The sequence below is a fragment of the Plectropomus leopardus genome, chromosome 13 (assembly GCF_026936395.1).
Source record: "Plectropomus leopardus strain MGB_pleo_1.0 chromosome 13, ASM2693639v1, whole genome shotgun sequence".
Classification (NCBI taxonomy): Eukaryota; Metazoa; Chordata; class Actinopteri; order Perciformes; family Serranidae; genus Plectropomus; species Plectropomus leopardus.
In genome coordinates, this window is record NC_142188.1 from 7,143,339 (window position 1) to 7,165,585 (window position 22,247).

The 22,247-nt window shown below is 39.7% G+C and overlaps 1 protein-coding gene across 1 annotated transcript; it reads left to right on the forward strand.

The window, feature by feature from the left end:
- Positions 1-203: 203 nt before the first annotated feature.
- Positions 204-18,096, forward strand: LOC121954521 (actin-related protein 2). Its single transcript, XM_042502070.2, has 9 exons — positions 204-362; positions 4,125-4,235; positions 6,799-7,014; positions 7,177-7,249; positions 7,912-8,048; positions 9,149-9,298; positions 11,409-11,554; positions 12,649-12,781; positions 16,554-18,096. The coding sequence occupies exons 1-9, from the start codon at positions 315-317 to the stop codon at positions 16,722-16,724; spliced, it is 1,185 nt and encodes a 394-aa protein (XP_042358004.1). The 5' UTR covers positions 204-314; the 3' UTR covers positions 16,725-18,096.
- Positions 18,097-22,247: the final 4,151 nt, after the last annotated feature.

The following is a 22,247-nucleotide window of genomic DNA, read 5'->3' on the forward strand; positions in this document are numbered from 1 at the left end:
GAGAGGCTCCAAGACATCACACACCTCTTTTTACATGCTGCATGCGGAAACTGCATTAACCTACACTACATACACGGTTACAGCTTCTTGAATAACTATTTCTGCTATTGCATCCAGTCGGTGCATATGTTTTTCTTGCAAAATAAATGAGTTTTAGGCTGAGTGCAGCGAGTGAGTGACATTTGAGCGTCTGTCTGTCACACACCGGATGAGCGCCCGTCCCCTCCTCCTCCTCTCGGCCGGGCTGGTGCGTCTTCCTTCCGGCTCGCCGAAGAAAGTTGAGGGAGGTTCAGCGGCAACTGGGCTTTTACATAATGGACAGCCAGGGAAGGAAAGTGGTGGTCTGTGACAATGGGACCGGGGTAAGTTTGCTGCGTCGGTGTAACGCGCTCTGAAACCGCGGCTGGCGTTAAACGGAGCCGTTTTGTCGAAGGATTTTGTGAAACAGGAAGTGGGGCTGTCAGCGTCAAAGCTGGCTAACTGGGTGGGTAGCTAGCTAGCCTGTTAGCCAGCTAATTTTCATTCATCCAGACCCGACACGGAAACAGCACGAAGGGTGGGTGCAAATGTGAAGATAAAAGCTGAATACACAGCTTTGGGTATACCTCTCACAAGGACAAAAACACCCAAAATTAATACAAAACGAGTAACGGCTTATTTGCTACCAATGGTTACGAAGCTAAGTCAGCTAGCTAGCCTGCTAATTTGCTGCTAGCCTTTAACAGCTGGCTGTCTGGTTTATTCTGTCTGCAGCTGCGTCAGGCTTTTCTCTGATTTGTTTTGCTGTTTTTCAGATTCAGTATTTTTTTTTATTAGTGCATATTTGGATTAATTTTCGAGGACGTATTTTAATTTTTGTCAGCTAGGTGTAACGTTAGCTAGGCCGTGTCAGGTTAATGAGGAACCACCTTTATGTTTTCCTGTTCGGCAGCTCGCACCCACTTCCCGGATAAAAATGTCACCCAAGTTGAGTTTAGTCAGCTTTTTTGGGGGCTTGGAAAGACCACAGCGCATATTTCTCTCCCTAATGCATTCGTCCTCTAACAGCTTTTTAAAAAATATATTTATTGCATATTTGAGGGCTGACATACTTTCTAGATATGTCATAATAGCCACCGACCATCAGCCTAATGTTGGTCATGTCTGCACCACATCTTTGCTGTCATTTAGTCACAACCTAGCTGGTTGGTTAACCCTTTAAAAACCTGCATTCAGATGCCTTTTACAAGTATACAAAAATATTTAACTCTCTTCAAAAACATGGGAAAAGGCAATGAGCAAATTGCAAGAAAAGAAAAGGTGACAAGAAAACAAACAGATAATCAATGTTTTATTTTAAAAGGAGGGGAGAAAAATATTATAATTTATTTTTTAAATGGGAAAATGTCCAGAAACTATAGTTATGAATTTTAGAATAAAAAATGCCAAATATGTTACAGAATATATATATATATTTATATATACTTACTTACTTACTTATTTCCCAGGCAATTTCCTTGCTTTCTGTTGTTTCTCACTTTACATTTCTTTGTTAATATTTATTTATTTTATTTAATACGTTTTTAAAAAATGGGCCAAATTTCAGGTCATTTTTTTATGAAGTTGCTCATTGCCCTCCTCCAATGCTTTTGAAGATTTGCTCAGGTTTTCAAAGGGTTAAATGGTCCATTAGATAAGATATGATATGATAAGATAAGCCTTTATTGATACCAGAGGGGAAATTTAGAGGTTGGAGCACAAGGACAGAAATAAATACAGGCAAACAGAGAAGTAAAAAAGAAGAAATAATATTAAGGGACTAATTTTTTTTTAATCAGAGCAAGGGGTTATGTGCAGTGCAGGTAAAATGCATGACTCTTCCTTCACCACAAATAGCCATATGTCACAGCTTCTGGCAATGATAAATGGTGTAATTTGGGAGATTTTTAAAGAAATACCTTTAAAACCCACTTGTGGGCTTTGGGATTTTGATGATATTTAAAAAAAATACATGTAAAGTTGAATGTCCCTCCCCTAAGCCAAATCAAAAACCGTTACTCTGTTCCCAGTGCTTAAAGAAACATCAAGTTGAGTCAGATAATTTTGACTTTTTATTTCCTAAAAAAAATGACCCAAATCAGTTAAAAACGATTCGGTTTATCTTTGCGGCTTTAATACAGTGTGATTAAGTAATGATACCTTGTGTTGTCTGCATCAGTATAGCATAATATGTATTTATAATAAAGCATGTAATGTGTCAAACAGTAAATGGTAAATAGACTGAATCTATAGCGCTTTTTTAGTTTTAGCAACACCTCAAAGTTTTACAACACAAGCCAACATTTACCCATCACACACAGGTGGCAGAGACTACCACACAAGATGCCAACCATTCACACACACGCTCACACACGATGGCACATTATAGCTATCAGGAGCAATTTGGGGGGCAGGACACTTAGACATGTAGACTGCAGGGACAAGAGACCTTCTTATTGGGGGACGACTGCTCTCCCTCCTAAACCAGAGCTGCTCCGGTGTAACACAGTAACAACAAAGTCTGGTATGAAATAGCACAGTAGTATGAGATATAAGATATACTAGAAGTGCCAGTTATTGTATAAATATGATATAATATTATTCAAGGGAATTGAGGGGATTTTCAAGCAGCTGTGTTTGTTTTTTTTTTTTTTTTACAAAATTAGTCGTTTTTATCCCTTTCAGCAAAAAAGCACTTTGCTGATCTGTGTTTATGTTAAGGAGTCACTCAGGTAACACTTCCTGTCTAAACTTTGTCAGCAGTCAGAAAGGACGCCGGCTCAGCATCCTACTGACTAACAAGGCTTTTTTTGAGGCGTGACTTTTTCAAGAGCGTGATGCAAAGCCAGAAAAAAATAATTGCCCTCTGTCAGGGTTGAATTGAGAAGTCAAGAGGAAGTGAGATGAGTCTGAACCACAGCCACAGACGTCACCGGCATATTTTCAGAGCCCTGATGCGTGCTGTTTCACATCATTGTCCACTGTAAAAAGCTGACGGTTGAACTTCGCTGTGCACGTCTGCCGAGCGCATGCAGCTGCAAAACAAGGAGAAAGACGACTCTTGTTTGTTTCACTTGTAAATTTCACAATCTTTCCCTAAAACTCACCGTGGAAGTTGAACCGGTTCTGTTAGATGGTTATTCAAACAGCAGCTGTTTAAATTACATTACAGACAGAATCGGGTCACCTCGGTTGTTTTTCTTAACGTTTTATTTAACCAAAGTCCTTTGTTGGGGAATGAACTGAGTGCACTTGTTTCTAAAAAGTTTGATAAGTGAAATACTGCTCGGTGGATCATCCTTGACTTTACCCATTAACACTAGCAGTTTGGAAAAAAGTCTTGAGTCACAATCTTTAGTATAATAAATACTCGCCCTTTTGATTTTGATGTATCATAATACTTAATTATTTAGGAAACATTGTGATGAACGATATCACCAAGCCCCATGAAAGGAACCGCTTATCACTGATTTTGAATATTAAAAAAAGTACTGATAAAGTATTAACTATTAATAAATCAACCAAGAATTTAATTTACTTCTTCCTACTTCTTCTCGGACATGAGGTACTTATGTTTGTTTATTGAATATCTCCGGTGGCATTCTGATGTTATTGTTTTCGCTTATATTTTTATTTTTGTTGTCTTTTTTATTTTCCATGTTTGAAATAAAGATCTATTCTAAATCTAAAATTAATTTTTGACTAATATTTTAATTTTAGTATTTATTTTATTTTGAGAATTATACCTAATTTATTTTTTAAAATCTATTTATTTCTTTATTTTATTGATATTAAATTAACCCTTATAATATGCTGATTTTTTATCTGTTCATTCTGACATACATTTTCTACCATTGCAATGAAGACTGAAGCAGGCGCCAGCTGCAGATGTTTGTATCTGTTCACACATGCATGGTGGTTGTGGCCTTGTGACGTCGGTGGATACATTTTTATCTCTGTCTAAATGCTAATTAAGCCCGCTGTTATCAGCAGGATGACCGGGACGTTGTCTGGCTGTGTTGCACAGTTTATCTCATCAGTACTCAAATGTATTTCCTTACACCACTTCCTCTGTGCTTTACTTTTCTTTTCTCTCTCTCTTCTAGTTTGTCAAGTGCGGCTATGCAGGCTCCAACTTCCCAGAGCACATCTTCCCTGCGCTTGTTGGGAGACCCATCATCCGCTCGACAGCCAAAGTCGGAAACATCGAGATCAAGGTACGAACTGGTCCGCCTGATGCTGCAGGATAGACTGATTTATTTGACCAGAAAAAATCTTGATTTCAAGGGTGAAAACTGATCAAGAAACCACAGATTAGATAAAAAAGTCTGTAAACAATAGTGAAAAACAGGACTAGAAATCACACACAACAGAGCAAAGTCAGTTTCTAATACAAGCACAAAGCCAAAACCACACACTGCCTAATTTCACTTTAAGAGATCTGTTAAAATTTCACAGTAAGCTCCAGTAAGAGTGCCAGTCGTTTCTGAAATCTGTTAGATAACAGAATCAATACTCCAACCATCAGCTGAGCCAGCTTGCTTTAGACCTCCTCCCAGTACAAACAAGAGTATCTCCAGTACAGTCCTGCAAATATGAAATGTTTGAATTAGATCCTGTAATTTGGGTTTTATTGGGCAGCAGAAGTCTAAATGTCTGCCAATTTCCCGTTATTTTAGCATGAAGCCTGTCTCTATCTTTCTCCTGTTCTTTCCAATCCTTTTGTTTATTCATCTTTTTTTATATTATATCTACCTTCCTCTTCCTCCATGTTTTGTTCCCCCTCGATGAAGTAGAATGCACAGAAGATGGTAAGTTCAGGTTGGTGTGTGCCTCCTGTTCTTGCCTGCTCCGGAGAGTTGTTATGTTTTCATCTCAACCGAATTAAACTCTTTTTTTTTTTTTGTCCAGTGTCTTTTCTTAATTTGTTTTCTTTCTTGTTTGTGTTTTTTTACTCACACAACGATCCCATTCTTTTACTTTCCAACTAGTTGCCGTTGAGTTTGAGAGTCGGCCAGATGAGCGGCAGAGAGTCCGATAGATATACAGCCCTTACGTTAACGCGCTCCTCTCCCCAGGCTGAAAGTGTTGCAGAAATGGCTGTGATGAATCATAGGCCAGCTGTTATCGATGGAGTGCTAAAAGAGATTTTGGACCGATTCCCATTCTCAGAGCCTCTGATCTGCTGGCGCATCCTGACAGCCCCCCACCCCACCAGTCCTGATGCTATTTAAGGACTGAAATATTAACAGTTTTTAGCTAAAAAGAACTTAAAATGTCAAATGCAGCTATAATGCTTGGTGCTAAATGATAAATGTTGTGTACCGATGTACATCACAGATCTTTTTACCTCACTGTGGTGTCGCCACAAACACATCTTATTTAAATTCAGAGCTTTTGCCTGAGTATGTGCGGGTGTTTCACCTTACAGAGGAAGTGTCCACACTTGAGGGTTCATGGCAGACAGCTGAAAGTTGAAGACGGAAGCACATCTGTTTTTCTGTTTTCCTTTTTTCCTTTTTTTTTATTGAGACCACATGGAGGCAATGCCTGTGACTGGTACTTTGTTAATGCCAAAGCACACAGGATGAACCCATAAAATGGCTGCCTTCAGTAGGCTTTTGATGTCTCCAAGTGGAACGTGAGATGCTTGACTGTGTGGCTAACACTGAGCTCTAACCCAGCGGTTGTTTACATTGCCAGGCTGCCTTGCATGCAGCTAGTTGAATGGTGCTAAAACAAGTGGTTTACTGTAGCTAGAGGGAAACGCAAGTGTTTCCAGGTGTCGATGCATGGAAAATGATGGCTTGTGCATGCTGGGTAACTGAGTTTTAAAACAGAAAGCTATTTTGGGCGAGAATATTAATGCAACTTTCGTCGTCAGACGTATGACTTGGTGTGATGATCCAGTTTCTCCCGTTTTATGAGACCAGCGGGCCAAATGGAAAAATTGAATTGACTGATTCTGTTGATCTTAACCAACAGTGCTCATCTCTACTCCCAGTGACTCTCAGTAGGCAGGTTTCCATTAACCCTCAAATTGCACAAATTGATATTGCAAATATAAAATACGTCTAATAGAAACACGTCAATTTCCGAAGAAAAAAAACCCTCCTATTTATCCCAAAAAAGTTTTTACGCTTGCATGTGGTCTTGCAGCCATTTCCAAAAAAGCCATATTTCGCAAAACTGCACTGAAAGCCCTTTTTTGCTTTTATAGGTCACATGTTGCTATGGCTATGCACTTGTCGGTAGTTACTGGCTCCCTCCCTCATGATGCAGCAGGTGCTACAGGAGGTGTCATTGCATCGCGTAACTCTTCAAAAGTTGAGCGGATCATCCGGAAGATTTAAATCCACAGTTCCTTCGTGAAATTGTGGACCATCACCTCTCCGAAATCCGTCATATTTGGCTGCTCCCACTTATAAGGGGCTCGCCTTTCCATTATCGCTCTCATAACATGCCTGCGTCGCCTTCGATTGGAAATAATGACAGCTAGTGCGGTTGTTGCAGGAGAAATAACCCTGCTAATGTTTTGAACATCCATCGCCATGGTTACTGTAATGTTATCATGGGAGGAGAAATCACATAAAATCACTCAGTGGAAATGCAGTCATGTCGCAATTGTGTTCAACATTTCAAAAATATCACTTAAATTTTGCGCAAACCTGCAATGGAAACCCGCCTATTGATGCAAACTGGCTTTTAAACAGAAGTGGAGAGCCACACTGCAGAGCCTGTAAATATTCATCCCTGCTGACCTTTAACCTCTCTCTCCAGGACCTGATGGTGGGGGACGAGGCCAGCGAGCTGCGCTCCATGCTGGAGGTCAACTACCCCATGGAGAACGGCATCGTCAGGAACTGGGATGACATGAAGCACCTGTGGGACTACACCTTCGGCCCAGAGAAACTCAACATCGACTCCCGCAACTGCAAGATCTTGCTGACCGAGCCGCCCATGAACCCCACCAAGAACCGCGAAAAAATCATTGAGGTATGTCGCTGTGTGTTGGCTACTTTATGCACGTCTTACAGTGGGTCAGAAAGTCTTGTCCGCTCTGTATCACTGATGGATGTTAGAGGTACATTTGTGCATGTGTTGTCAGCTCTACAGCAACAAACAGTTGTATTTACAGTGTGATGTTTTCTCCTGCAGGTGATGTTTGAGACCTACCAATTTTCAGGAGTCTACATTGCTATTCAAGCTGTGCTGACCCTGTATGCCCAAGGTAGGAGGACGCACATGCACGCTCGGGCTGCAAGTTTAACCCATATCAGAAAAATTTCGCAGGTGTTCTATTTCAACAAACCTCTGACCCACAAACTCCCCTGACACCAGAGTTATATCCGTCTTAAAACTGGCAAATGATTAGTAGTTCAGCAGCTCAGAGGCAGAATGCATTTTAATAGTTGAAGTATTCTTGTGTGGCGGTATCTGACCACCACACCCTTGTCAAATAGTTTGTGCAAAGATTTGTTTTATGAGACTACTGGATAGCAGATATTTTATTCTTTGTGGCAGAAAGTCGCATGAACATCACTTCTTAATCTTCCAGTGACAGACACGATATCCTGACATTATCTGAAGTTTTTTAATTGAAATCCTACCTTTAAGATGCGTCAGATGAATTCTGAAAATTTGCACCGTTTCACACTCACCACTCTGTACGCTGCTCTACCATTTTCTTTACTACCCACCGGTTAAATAGCAGTTAATTGTTTCATCGGATGTGTTATCTTTCCAGGTTTTGTATGTTTATTTAGCTAACAAGGCCAACAATCAGGAGCCCAAAGCACACACTGGATAAAACACAGACACAAACACACCTAGCGTGGTGGAGTTGTAGATTATTAACTGTAGTGTGTGTGTGTGTCTGTCTGTGTGTTTTAGGCCTTCTGACCGGTGTGGTGGTGGACTCGGGAGATGGTGTGACACACATCTGTCCAGTGTATGAGGGCTTCAGCCTGCCCCATCTGACAAGACGCTTGGACATTGCAGGCAGGGACATCACCCGCTACCTCATCAAGGTATCGAGTCATGCACGAGACTCTCTCGAGACATAGTGACGAATAACACAACAAAACTTAGACGTTTTAAGACTTAGTGGCGCTGCACCGTCATAATTTACTGCAGAGGCATCATTCTACTTATAAAATCCACATTTTCATGCTTTTTTAGTTTAATATGTTGGACTTCATTCTCATGAAATGGGTTATCATCATAATCTGGAAGTTTTGTTTGGTCTTTGCGCTTGAACAGACTTTCTGTGTGAGCAGCACGTGAGCGTTGCAGAACCTGTTGGGTTTTTTGGGGGGGTTTTCGGCACCCATGTTAACAAGTCAGAGCAGCAAATGGACTGCACTTGTATAGCGATTTTCTCGTCTTTTTGACCACTCAAAGTGCTTTCACACTACATGTCACATTCACCCATTCACACACACATTCACACAGTGGTGGCTGAGGCTACCGTACATGGTGCCACATTCACACTCCGATGATGCAGCATTGGGAGCAATTTTACCTCTGAGCCACAGCCGCCCTGTGTGAGCAGACATGGACGGTGAAAATGGTGTTTTGCTAATCATATTGGCTCTGCCACCTTTAACCACAGGTTCAATGTCTTCATCGTACACATGAGGAAACACAAATATATGTTTTACTCAAACTTTCCTGTTTCAGTTTCAAAATAAAAGCCCTCTGACAACGTCTCTGTCGACAGAATCCCATCAGTTGTTGACAAAAGGCATTTTATTCTGAAACATTTGCAGAGCCGTGTTGTTGACAATGCTGGAGTTTGCACGACTTCATACATAAATGTAATATTTGCTTATAATTGTGGAAATATAGTTCTCATAGCAGCAGCCAGCTCTGCAGGAGCGTCACAGCAACAACGCTGCCAGTGTGAACATCATGAGTGTGCAAGACGCTGCAGTTTGACGAGGTTGCCGTCACGCGCTGCTCATGCATGCAGTGTGTTTCAGGTGTTAGGAGTCTGAATCGTCTTTGTAAAATGAAACAACAGGGTCTTCATTTGAGAAAAGAAGGGAACGAATGGATGGTAACTAGGAATATTAATGTTTTCTGACCTTCCTCAACTTCTTTCTGCTTCTTTTCTCCCTTTTCGCAGTTGTTGTTGTTGAGGGGTTACGCCTTCAATCACTCTGCAGACTTTGAGACGGTGCGCATGATGAAGGAGAAGCTGTGCTATGTTGGCTACAACATCGAGCAGGAGCAGAAGCTGGCGCTGGAGACCACCGTGTTGGTGGAATCATACACGGTAAATACTCGCATGTTTTCATTTTCAACAGAATAAAACTGATAAATCTTATTTATTTCAATAAAAACTACCAGGTTGTTTGGACAGTCTCTCCATTATACCTGCAGAGGGAGTTTAGGATGTGGATGTATCTGTTTTTGAGGGCTGTTTCTCAGCGCTGTTAAACTGCTGTGGAGCTAATAATGTAAGCAGCTGTCTGTGGTTTCATTAGGTGTGCAGACACAGTAGCCGGTGTGAAGCCTGACTTAAAAACTAGTTGCTGCCCTCACATGGACACTCTGGGCACTCTTCACTCAGTTGGCATGAGTTCGGGGAAAAAGGAATTGGATAAAAAAGGGAAACATAACAATTTGATTAAATATCCAAAAAGAGAAGTTGTAGTAGGTTACTGCTGCAGTTTTATAACCTCCAGCTTGTCCCTCTTGTTCACACGTGGTACCATTCAATGTCACCCCGGTGCTGTCCCCATGTTTCCTGCTCTCATTTATTGAATAAATATGCCATAAAAAAGAGCACATCCTCTTAAAGAAATAGAGGACTAAGCTAAATTAAAGACATGAGCTCAAAAAAAAAACGGCCAGGACACTTTCCTCCTTTTTCACCAAATTAGCTCTCGTTCTTCAAACTTTTCTTTTTTAGATTTAAGTTGCATTTCTACCAGTTTTGAGCAAAACCATTGTAATCAACGATCTGTTCTCAACGGATGCTGTTGGACAATACACAGCGGAAAGAAATGGCAAAGTGGCAGATTGCCTAGATTAGCATTAACTGTGAGCTTCTGTTCTGTTATTAGTCACAGATATTTACTTTCATTACAAAAACAAGCATGCAATAACTATTAATCATAAGTGGTAGAAAACTATTACAAGCATGACTCATTCCAACCTGAATTTACACATCCACTTGTTGTCACTGTTCGCACTTCAGGTCAATAAAAACCTATTTTTTGAACCACCTTTTCAGGTTCCCAACTAATTTATTTTTGGTCAAAATGTGCTGATTGGTTCAAAATTGCATGCTCAAACAGAAACGGGACCCGTTCCATTTTGGTGATTTGGTGTGTTTGAGACTGAATTGTGCAAAATAACTGCTAAAGATATTGATTTTAAACTCCACATCCATAGTTTGTTTCCACATAAAGCAGCGGTTTATTTTTTAAATAGGTTGGCCATTTCTGCGTCAGTTGGCAACGTACTTTCAGCACTCTGTGATTTTCTTATTTCGTTATGTTTACTTTTTAATGTAAAATGAGTTATTTTCATGCACACAAGTTTCCCATTTCTGCTCAAAATAGCATCGCAGGATTTGTTATTCAGAAGCGGCCGTATTTTGAGGCAATCAAAGCTAATGGGGTAACTAAATCTGTTTCTGCACGGCGCTAAGTAGACTACCACATGCCCGTTGTTGGTTCTGTTGGCTGCTGCAGGACAGGGCAGTGCTGCTGACTAACTGTTTTCTCTGGGACTCAAACATATGGGGGTGCAGCACTCCTCCGCCAGGCTTGCTTTTCTTTCCAAGACCCTTTTCCCTGCAGAGGGAACCACAGAGTCTAAACGCAGGTCCTGAAGTCTGTGTTACTGCACGCCTTAGCGAGCACATGTTGTGTCTCAGAGCTCACTGACCGTGTGTGTTTGGGTTAGTGTAGGCGACTGTGTGTGTGTGTAGGTGTGTGAACATGTATGTGTAAGTATGGTTTTGTGTGCACGAAACAAGGAGGGCAATGTAACTGTGGCCGAAGGGCCCTGAACTGTGCGTTACATCATTTCCTGTGCAGCCACTTTGCGGCGGTGGCTGGGCTCCGCTTCCTCCCACTGCCCTCGGCTGAATGAAGCCTTTTTATAGTCACACACACACATTTACTCTACTCAGTTTGGAGCCTACACACTCTGTGCTTGAACTTGTTGTACAATATTATGCAGTAACACATTTTTCTTTAAAAAAAAGGTGCATTGAGAAGTTATGACTTCCTTTCATACAACAAACGTTAAACTTCTTTCGGTCAAGATTTATGACTCTCGGCTGAGTCATACATTAAATCCTACCTCTTCAGTGGTGTCATGTTTTCGTTTTTTCCGTCTCTTTTCATCTCTTCCCTCCCACACATCTCCAGCTGCCAGATGGTCGTGTGATCAAGGTGGGAGGAGAGCGGTTTGAGGCCCCCGAGGCGCTGTTCCAGCCCCACCTCATCAACGTGGAGGGTGTCGGAGTGGCCGAGCTCCTCTTCAACACCATCCAGGCTGCAGATATAGACACCAGGTGAGGCCAAACGAATCGATAAGAATACACCAGTATATATGCACTAAAAGTGACTGTTACGGCTCTAACACACGTTAATACACAACATTAACAAGCCACAGCACACACACACACACACACACACACACACACACACACAGATACAGATATGCAAAACGGTGGTGTTGGCCCAGCAGAGCTCCCACTGAAGCAGTAGAGGGTTTTAGATATCAAACTAAATATTTCTTGCACACCAGAGTTCTGTATGGAAACTATGAAAATGGATCTTTGGGTATGTAAAAGAGTGGAAATATCCAAGAAAATGTACGCATGGAAACCAAATACGCCATTATTTATTCCTTCCTGTCAAGTTGAATGATCCATTTTGTAGAATTCACCTTAACTCACTAAGGGACATTTTTCAACATTTGTAGACTTAAAATGGGAAAATATGTCACTTGTATGGTTTTAAAAAGTTGCTTCTCTCTACATTGCTAACTCTCTTTGTCCTTACTTGCCTTCATTCACACTGCGATATCTGCAGGCGGGTTAATTTCAAAAACAGCAAAAAGAAAATTGGGGTTACAGCATTTGTCAGTTACACCCCAGAGCTCTGCAACACACTGCCTATAGATATCAGAGAAGCCACCTTGCTGAACATTTTTCAAAGGAAAACTAAAAACGTATCTCTTCACTTAAGCCTTTAACCAGCTCTGACTTAGCTGCTTTGCATTTTTGCTTCACTCTGCTCTTTAAAATCTTATATTTTCCTTAATTCTATGCATTTCATACACTCTATTTTTGCATTATTTTAATTAATATTATCCCAGTGTTTTTTTCCATCTTATGTTATGCATTCTGTGCATTGTATTTTTATCCTTATTTTTATCTTACTTTTATTAGTATTATCAAATGGGTTTTATCCATGTGAAGATGCATTTTATGTATTTTATGTCTTCACGTCAAGCACTTGTTAATGTAATTTCTTTGTTGAAAAGCACGTTGGGGTGCATTTCTTGCACAAAAGGTGCTATAAAAATGCATGTGTTATTACTGTTATTGTGTGCATGTTGTCTCCTCCTGGTTCTCACCCCCTTTTGTCTCCGCGTCGTCAGGCCTGAGTTCTACAAACACATCGTGCTGTCGGGAGGATCCACCATGTACCCCGGCCTGCCGTCTCGGCTGGAGAGGGAACTCAAGCAGCTGTACCTGGAGCGTGTCCTCAAGGGAGATGTGGCCAAGCTTTCGGTGAGCGATAAACCCTTAACATTTCTGATTATTCTGCGTGAAGAGCAATACAGAAAGAGCTCTAAGGTGTGGTTTACAGTTTGACTTTGAAAACACGTCACACAACATTAGTTTTAGCTCAGATTAGAACTTGGTTAGTGTCAGTTGTACTGTGATCTCTTTTTTTCTTTTTTTAAATATGATTTATTTTGTAATTGTTTTGTGTCAAGAACACAAAAGACAAGACAAGAAACAACAGACAGGGTCATCGTAGGTTATATTTCAGTATCAAGGACTGTGCATCCTTCAAGTCCACAATTGTCCTTTAACATCCTACAAGGTCCTTGTGATCCATGATCCTGATTCATGACGATCCTGGTGTTTTTTTGCTCCTTTTTTTCTTTACTTTTCCATGTTAAGAAGCGAGGAGTCTTTCACTCATTAATAGGCCAAAGTCCATTCTGTTTATCATAAAACACGATTCTCCAAACAAGATAAACATATAAAATAAAACTTCAAATTCAAATAGGATCTCCACTTCTTTCAATATTTTTTTACATTTTTCAGTGACGTCTTTGAGGAAAAAGTCAGTTGTTCCGTAATATAAATTTCCACAACTTTTTCTCTCCAGTCAGCTCTCGTTGGAGACTTTTTCGTGGTTATTGCTTTTTTGCTACCTGCTAATAATATTTTAATAAATATCTGTCTTGTTTTATCAATCCAACTGGTACATTTTCCAAATAAATAACGCTAAAATTACAATCAACTTCATGGCGGGTGATTGATCGATCAGTGTCATCTTAAAAAACTGTCATTGAACATCCAGATGAGAAAAAGTCTGGCTTTACTACACTGGGCCTCTCAGTTGGTGTGAATTAATATTTCCAGCTGATTCTCTGGGTTTGTTTGAGTTGGCCTGAGCGAGGTTTCCCACATGTGAGGGAGCAGTAAAGTTTCGTGTGTAAACGGCGACTGACACCTGACAGTATCTCCTTTGTTCTCGAGAGGTAAATCCCACACACGGAGTTCACAGTAGAGTAAATCAAACACCTTGAATTATGTGCTGTTACTACCTGGACAGTCTTAAACACATCTGCGAGGTTTAGGAGCAAAGTTTGCCGTCCTGTTTTGTGTCAGACCGGTGCAGTGTACGACGTCCACCACCAGGTGGTGCTGGAGGTTAACAGACGCTCATTTTACTTAAACAGAACACTTTTAATAACAACAAATGTGGGGTTCACCTCCCAGTGATAAATATTTGTTTGGGGAAAATATCCCCACATCACATTTCCACTTCAGTGTCCCAAAGACACTGATGATTTTACTCTGAGCTATTTTGTAAACAAAGGTCTGCAGATGACTCATGAGTTTAAAAGCAAGTCATTATGTGCTTTACTTTCCTGCCCGCAACTGCTGCCGGCTTCGCTTTTCCTCGACTGTTTATCTAATTTTGGAATGAAGTCTTTATATTATAGATGCCCAAATATTTTTTTACACCAAATACTTGGTAGCGGCTGTGGTTAACTCATGTCGCTTACAGTGAATTCCAGGTCTGACAAGAGCTCACAGGAGGAAAAGACTAATCAAAACATCAATAAAAATGTTTTCAACACTTTCTGTTGCAAATTCCACATGCTTCGCCTTATCTCCAAAACAGCCAAATTATTATTAACACACCACCTCATTTGTATCTTGCACCGTTTAGCTGTTTGTTTGTTGAAACTACGTTTAGACTGCTCACCATGTGAGCATTAAACAGAAGCGGCGTCTTTAGCCCTATTTGGTGAAAATATGAGTGTTTGGAGCAAACTGAGCGTACAGACAGAGAGCAGAGAGGTGCGGCAGCAGAGGTTTGTAGAGTTTGTATTTATGTTTTGATGCTTCTGTCGTCTTAAGCGCTTGTCACTAAGTTTTATCTGACGTGAGCTGGAGCCACATTTAAAGCGGATTTTGGGTGGAGAATCACTTATTTTCACATTCGTAAAAGATCAAACGATTAAATGCAAACGTGTTGCTCGCAGCCTTTAAGCATGTTTTTAAGGTTATTTTTAGGTTATTTTTATGGCTTCATGACCTAAAACTGAACTGTTTTGGTTCACTTTTACCGCTCTCATCTCAGCTGATTCCACTTGCAGCAGGGTTTGCTCGTAAATCATTTAGTAGTTGGTGAAGACCAAAACGGAGCTAAAGAGGAGTGCATGTTGCAATTAACTTTAATTATTAATCATAAAAAGACTAAAAAAAGTGCTAATATTACTTTGTGTCTGCTGGATGTTTGAATCGGCAGCCTGTTGCCAACATGTGTATTTCATCAACATTATAAGGTGATAATTCTTTACGCAAATATTTTGTTTACAGCTTGTTGGCCAAAAAAACTGTCACGATAAGATACAGATCTTGATGATTATTATGTAATGTTAACGCTGGTTGAACCAAGCTCCAAAATTATGACAGCAGATCTCGTGCTTGTAATTGTAGTAATCTGAATTTTGATTTGAATGAACCAATGTTAGAAGGGTACGTGCAAGTCTCAAAGCCTAAAATTCAATGTTAGTATTGTTGTTTTGACCGTGTGTGTGTGTGTGTGTGTGTGTGTGTGTGTGTGTGTGTGTGTGTGTGTGTGTGTTATCATGTCAAAATGTGGTCCAGGTGACAGAGGAGCCGTTTTGAGTATTTTGCCAGGTTTATGTCTGTCTGTCCATCTGTGGACAGATTTCGTCAATGCGACTGTGCGAGTTGCAGTCACGAAACGTTACAGGTGTGTGATTGAGGTCACAGTGAAAGGTGTTCGGGAGCTTGAAGGACGATGGTAGGGACATAGAGACGTAGAGAAGAGGCCATTAGCCTCATCTCTGCACTCCCCTGGCCCACATTTGTTGAAGTCACGGCTGGAGCGATGCTATTGCAAGACGATTGTAGATTTTTCGTGCTTGCAGAAGGCAGTAATGTTAGTTATGAGATGTTAAGTGTTGACTGCAGGGTTTTTTTGAGAGACGTTATGCGACTATAAATGAGTTAAAAAGTGGCTTTTTATCTGCAGTAGATAGTTTCTGCTGGAGGCTGTTTACATGTTTGTTTATTTTTTGGTAGTTGGTTAGTTAGGGAGGTATTTTGCAGTTTTAGTTGGTGCCATCAGACCTGGTGCAAACAGGTTTTACAAGTTTTAACATCACTTTTTTGTAATGCATTCAGATGCCTTGCACGAGTATTGAAACCTTCAATTTGAGCAAATTGGTTGGATTTCTTTTGAAAACATGGAAAAGGTGATGAGCTCTAGATGGATGGATGGATAGTTTTATTATTATTGAGCACACTTTTTTAAACTTTCCTTTTTATCTGCAAATTTTCAGGTACATTTCTTTGTCCTTTTAAACCCCTAATCTTGTGCTAACGTTGGGGTCATTTTTTTTTAAGTTGCTCATTGCTTTCTTCCCTTTATGAGAGAAGTAATGCCAATTTGGTTTCAAAGGGTTAACTAATCATTAGAAATAGCATTTTTTTCTTGTTCTAGTTATATGCTGTGTGAAAAAATGTGATCTAATAACACACATTATTTGCATTTTACGTTGGATTAAAAAGATCTGAAGAAGTCTTGAATTGAATTTGATGAACCTGCAGAAACATGACTGTGTTTAGGCCTCTGGATCGAATTTCGATGTTTATGATATATAGACTAAAAAAAAACAAAGCATTGGGACACTTGGAGCTGCAGTGTGAACTCCGCCTTACTCTGCAGGTCAGTTCTTGTTACACGGGGACGTGTTTTATGTCTCTGTGTCCCCTTGTCTTGTAGAAATTCAAGATCCGGATCGAGGATCCTCCCAGGCGAAAGCACATGGTGTTCCTGGGCGGAGCCGTGCTGGCCGACATCATGAAGGACAAGGACAACTTCTGGCTGACCCGGGAGGAGTACCAGGAGAAAGGAGTCCGCGTGCTGGAAAAACTAGGAGTCACCGTCAGATAAAGCACTGGACGGACAGACCACGACCACACACACACATATACACAAACACACACACACACGACATGCACACATCTCCCCCTCGCCCACATCGCAGAGTATATATCTATTTATCCTTCTTCTTCTCTCTCTCGGCTCTTGATCCTCAAACATCAGCAGGAATCGAGCCGTCACCTCCTCCTCTCTCTCCTCTCTGCCTCTCTTCTCTCCTGGTTTTGGGATTGACTCACACTTTTCCTCGCAAGCCCACAAGAACAAATTCCATTTTGCAGATTTACACTGAAACCCCTCCTTTACTTAAATTGAAAGGGTTAACGTTGCTCCGTCGGTGTCTTAATTTTCACTGGTGGAGAAGGTTAAAAAATCAAGTCGGGAAATCGTCACTCAATTTTATTTTCCTTTTTTGATTAAAACCTCCGGAGGGGATAAATTGATGCAAAGTTTCTGTAAAATCACAATCAGGGTCCACCACAAACAGCCACGGGCCGCTTTCAGCATCTGTTCCAGGTGAGCGAGAACTGATCACATTTTTATGTCGGTTTTTTATAAATGATATCATGACTTTTTCTTTTCTGGGAGAGGGATTACTTTTTGTTCTGCTTTTACTTTTTTTGTTTTTTTGTTGGAGTTCAATTTATATCTTAACATTTTTTTTCATTGACTTTTTTTCCTTTTGTTGCTGTGCACTACTACCATTGTAAATGGAGTGTATTGTGGTAACAGAAGTTCCTCCACGTTTTTATGAAGAATTGATGGTTGATTTATAAAGGGACAAATACACAAAGGAAAGCCCCTGAGCTTGACGTCGGGTGTGTGATGGTACTTTGGGGTTTGTGGGTGGTGAGGGGAGGATTTTTCGGGGGAGTGATACTGTTTGTTCCTCGTCAGATAGCCTCGCCTCTGCCTCCTCTCTCCGTGTAAATCTGGAGCTGAATGAACGGGTGCGAGCAGTTGTAGCAATATTACTGTCGACGCCATAGCACCTCACCCGTCGTACTCGCGCAGATCCACCGCAGCACGGAGGCAGTCGCAGGCTGACGAGATCGATTTGAATCTTGGAAAATAAAACGGTATTTTATTGATGTCTAAATACTGTTGAGACCATATTTAAGTTCTCCAGTCTTTCACTCCCAGCGGTCGACTTAATGATTACTGGAGGCACTTCTATTTTGAGTATGAAAAAAATGTGTATATTTTTTTCTCTCTCCTCTTTCCATGAACGTCTATCCAGTGCCAAGTGCAGTTAATGTTAACTGGATCTCTCTCATGTTTTAATGTCTTTCTTTTTGTCACTGTTTTTATTTTTATTTTCCTGTGTTGTTCATAGCATAACTGCCTAACGCTGATTTAAATAAAGAAAAGTGATTTATAAGGATGTTTGTGTGGCAGCTTCCTCTTTTCAACACAGCTGGGGCCTGTTTTGTTTTGCTGAGTTTTAGGAATACGTCTAAAATCTGGGAGCACTGCAGAGTCATAAAACAGTGATATCACAAGGCTTGTTTAGGGTTTTACTCAAACAAAAAATGAAAAGTAAAAAACAAAGAAACAAAAATCACCTGAAAAAAGTGCTGAAAATTAAAATGTATAATTTTATATATATAAATATAAATATATATATTTATAAATTTGTTTTTAAAAGTGGGAGGATTATTAGAAAATTATCCAAAAAACACTGAAAAAACATTTATAAAAAAACGTAATAAGATTTTACATACATATATACATTTACACACATACACATGTATGTGTATATATATATATATATATATATATATATATATAAATTGTCAGTTTTAAATGTAGTTTTCATTACATTTTTCCGTTGGTTGTTTTATATAATTTTCTTATAATCTCCCCCTTTTTAATTTTCAGCTCATTTCTTGTCAGTTCTTACAATTTGTGAGACACTTCTTGCCAAGTTGATTAATGCCTTTCTTCCCTTTTTTTGAAAAAGAAACCAAACCAATTAGCTCAGGCTATAAAGGGTTGAACTGCTTCCAAAATGCATCCGAATGCAGCGTAAAAAAAACATGTCAATCCAGGTTTCAAAGGGTTAACAACCTCAAAGGAGATATCTACTGAGCTTGCATGTCAACAAATCCATCTCCATGACAACCAAACAAAAATCCCCTCTGCTCCCGAAGACCATGTGACCCAGTTGAAAGCTAGAAAAAGCCAGTTAGTGGAACTGAGTAAGTTGGGATCATTTTGTCAGTCAGAAATCGTTACGAAACACCAAATATTATGCAAAGCCTGTAATGACACGCTCCACTTGCTGACATGCAGCCAGTCAACTCCAGTTGTGAGTCATCTTTGGGCTGAGAGGAGAAAATTGATTTGGAGAAAAAAGGAAAAGTTTACTGATAAACATCAGTTTCAGTCATAAAATCAGCTGCCACACAGAGCTGTTTTCCAAACTGTTCACTGCTGCTTCTGTTTTGTGTTGGAGCAAATCTTAAAAAACATTTCCTGCTCATGTTGAAGTTTTAATGTGAAACTGTGTGACTTTTAAAGGAAAAAAATACACATTCCTTGTTTTATAAACAAAAAGTTGAATTCATAAAGAATAAAAAGCACCTAAGCTTGACTTAACGCACTCAGCTGCTGCTATAGCCTTACTCTGTGTAGTATTACTGGTATTTTATGTTGACTAATGCCAGTTAACCCTTTGAAATTTGAGAAAATTGGCTGATTTCTCAAAAAACGTGGAAAAAAGATGAGAAAATTAAAAAGAATATTTCTCTTTGCTTTATTTTCTCCATGTTGTAAAGAAATTAAGCCAATTTGCTCAAGAAATTTGCAAAAAAAAAGTTGAAAATATGAAAAACTTAGCTAAAAAAAAAGTTAAAAATGAGACAAACCTGAAGAAAGCCTAAAAAATGATAGTAATTTTTTAAAAATATTTATAAAAGTATCATTTTTATAATAATAAAGACGGTTCTTTGAACATTTTTTTTCTATAGTTTTTTAAAAATATATATTTTCAAAATCTTCTCACTTCTTTCACTTTGTGAAATATGTCTTGCCAAGCTGCTCAATGTCCTTTAAAAAATAAAAAATAAAAATGGCAAATGTTAAACTTGTGAATGCAGCTCAAGAATAGTGATGTTGATCCAGGTTTCAAAGGTTTAATGTTAGAAAACTTCATAGATATTTTCATTTATCTGCCTGTTTTTCAGCAAAAATTAATAATCTGACTTTAATGCATCTTATACCAGTTGCCTCAGTGCAACTGGTGCAGTGATTCTCACATTTTCCAACCTGGAACCAGTAAATCAGTGGTTTGAATATTCGGTGACTGGTGATTGGTTGCAGGTTTGTCTTTTTTTTTAACCTTTTTAATTAGTCGACTCATGGTTGCAGCTGTAGTCTTTTGCATAACTGGAGATGAGAATAGATGATAGACAAACCACCTCTGGAGGAGATGATGGAGGTGACAGAGGCTCGGCCACAGAGGAGGAGGAGGAAGAGGAGGAGGAGGGCTCTGCGGACACAGACCAGGAGGAGGAAGAGGAAATGGAACAGTGGCAGAGGACTGGCGCCACCAGAGGAAGAGGCTCTCTTTCCGTGCCTGAAATAAAGATCTCAGCCAGACTCTTCCGGCTTTGTTCCATTTTAATCCCTCGACTCTTGCCACTTCCCCCTTAACCCTGAACTGAAGCGCCGTTTGAAGTTTCCTCCACAAACAGACGCATCCTCAGGTCTCAGCAGAGGACACTGAAATATCCCGGTGCAGTTTAACCCCTTAAAACCTGAGCATATCAGCTGTATTTCTGTCAGAAAAATGAGAGGAAGTCAATGAGAAATTTAACAAAAAATGACCCAGAAATTATCAAGAAATGTGCAAAATGTTACATTAAAATGACCTAAAAGTAGCTGTCAAAAGCTCTTCATAAATATAGGAATATTACAAGCTAAGAGAGTTATAGCTCTGTCGTGGAAGAAGATCGGCGAACCTAGCATTGGGCAGTGGTTCAAAGAAATGTCTTTATGTTTACCATTGGAAAAAATTACGTATACTTTAAAAGATAAACAAGAAATATTTCAGAAAGTGTGGGGGGCTATATTTGGTATATAAAGAACAAAGATTTGTCTAACTTGCTGAGCGAAACTGGGACAACATAACTACTCCCTGTACAGGACCACAATCATGAGCTGCACTCTGACTTTATTTTTCTTTATTCTTTATTTCTTCTTTCACCTCATGGACTCAAATGCTGATTTTGAATGTACCTAATGTCTGTTTATCTGTTATCTTTAACCTTGATATATCTGCACAAAACTTCAATAAATATATTGTTAAAAAAAAAAAAAAAAGACCTAAAAGTCATTTTAAAAAAAAAGAGAAGAAAATGATAAGAAAAAGTTAAAATATTTTTTCTCTAACATAATTTAAAATATACAATTATAAGAATGACAATTTTATGGACTTTTTCCCCCCTTTTTTAAGATATAATATCTAATAATCCTCTCTCTCTTGTCACCTCTTTTATTTATTATAATATTAATACATTATAAATAACCACTATTAATTGAGTTCGAGAGAAAAGGTTATTTTTAGATTTGCGTATACTCTTTTAATTTATACTGAAATTAAAGTTTTATAAAGAAATGAAGTTTCAAATTAGAAAAAAAACTGATAGTTTTCATTTTGTTTCGTTTTACATTTCAGTCAGCATGTAACTCGTGATAACACATCAGCATTTTGGCACAAATTCGTCATTGTCAATACTTTCACTTTTGGTGCTTGAGCACTGTCTCTCTTACAACACATTTACTTGTAATAAGCTTTTTGGAGGAGCTTTATGGCAAAAAATACTGCTAAACAGACTTTATTTGCAGTACTTTTATATACTGGCATTATCTTGATAAGCAACAGTGTTTGTTAAACTGCTTTTGCACAAACTTTTACCAGCTAAAAACATTTTCCACAGGGTGGGAGTAGAGAGATGTTTTCCTCTGCAGACTCAGTTTATCTCAGGTGCAGAGTTTGAACTCAGCCAGGCAATGCTTAAACAATTATCGGCCTCCAATCACGCTTTACTTCTGCAACATCTCTGCTCCGTGTGAGTTTATCAGGTCGTTTTAAAAACAGCAGGCTGAAAAAGTAATGCACACAGGGTGCAAACTAAGAACAAAATCTTAGTTGTAAGGAGGAAAACATCAAATATCCTCCTATCCCACGACACTGGTGCAGGACGAGCCACCCATTCCTGTAAACTTCACTGGAAGTGAGCGCCGGTGCTCTGTGCACCCAGAGAGGGGCCACGCTGACCCCATTACACGAGCAGATATCTTAAATGTTTGCACATGTGGACTGTGATGCTGTTTGCAGCCGTTGAGCTGCTTAGCAGGCCCCCAAAAGCCCTCGGGGACCTTCTTTTTCTTCTCTTTTCTCTCTCTTCCCTCCCCCTCCCCTCTCTCGCGCTCCATCATTATCGCCCACATGCTTTTCCAGAGACATCCTGAGTGAAACAGCTCGACGTCCTCGATGGCTATCACATGTTCCCGCCGAGGAGGGAGGCA

What these genes read in the sequence shown, in the direction of transcription:
- LOC121954521 (XM_042502070.2), top strand. Translation starts at nt 315, where the DNA reads ATGGACAGCCAGGGAAGGAAAGTGGTGGTCTGTGACAATGGGACCGGG. An exon ending in TCACCCGCTACCTCATCAAG is followed by an intron (nt 8,049 to 9,148) that starts GTATCGAGTCAT and finishes CCCTTTTCGCAG; the next exon opens with TTGTTGTTGTTGAGGGGTTA. An exon ending in GAGATGTGGCCAAGCTTTCG is followed by an intron (nt 12,782 to 16,553) that starts GTGAGCGATAAA and finishes CTTGTCTTGTAG; the next exon opens with AAATTCAAGATCCGGATCGA.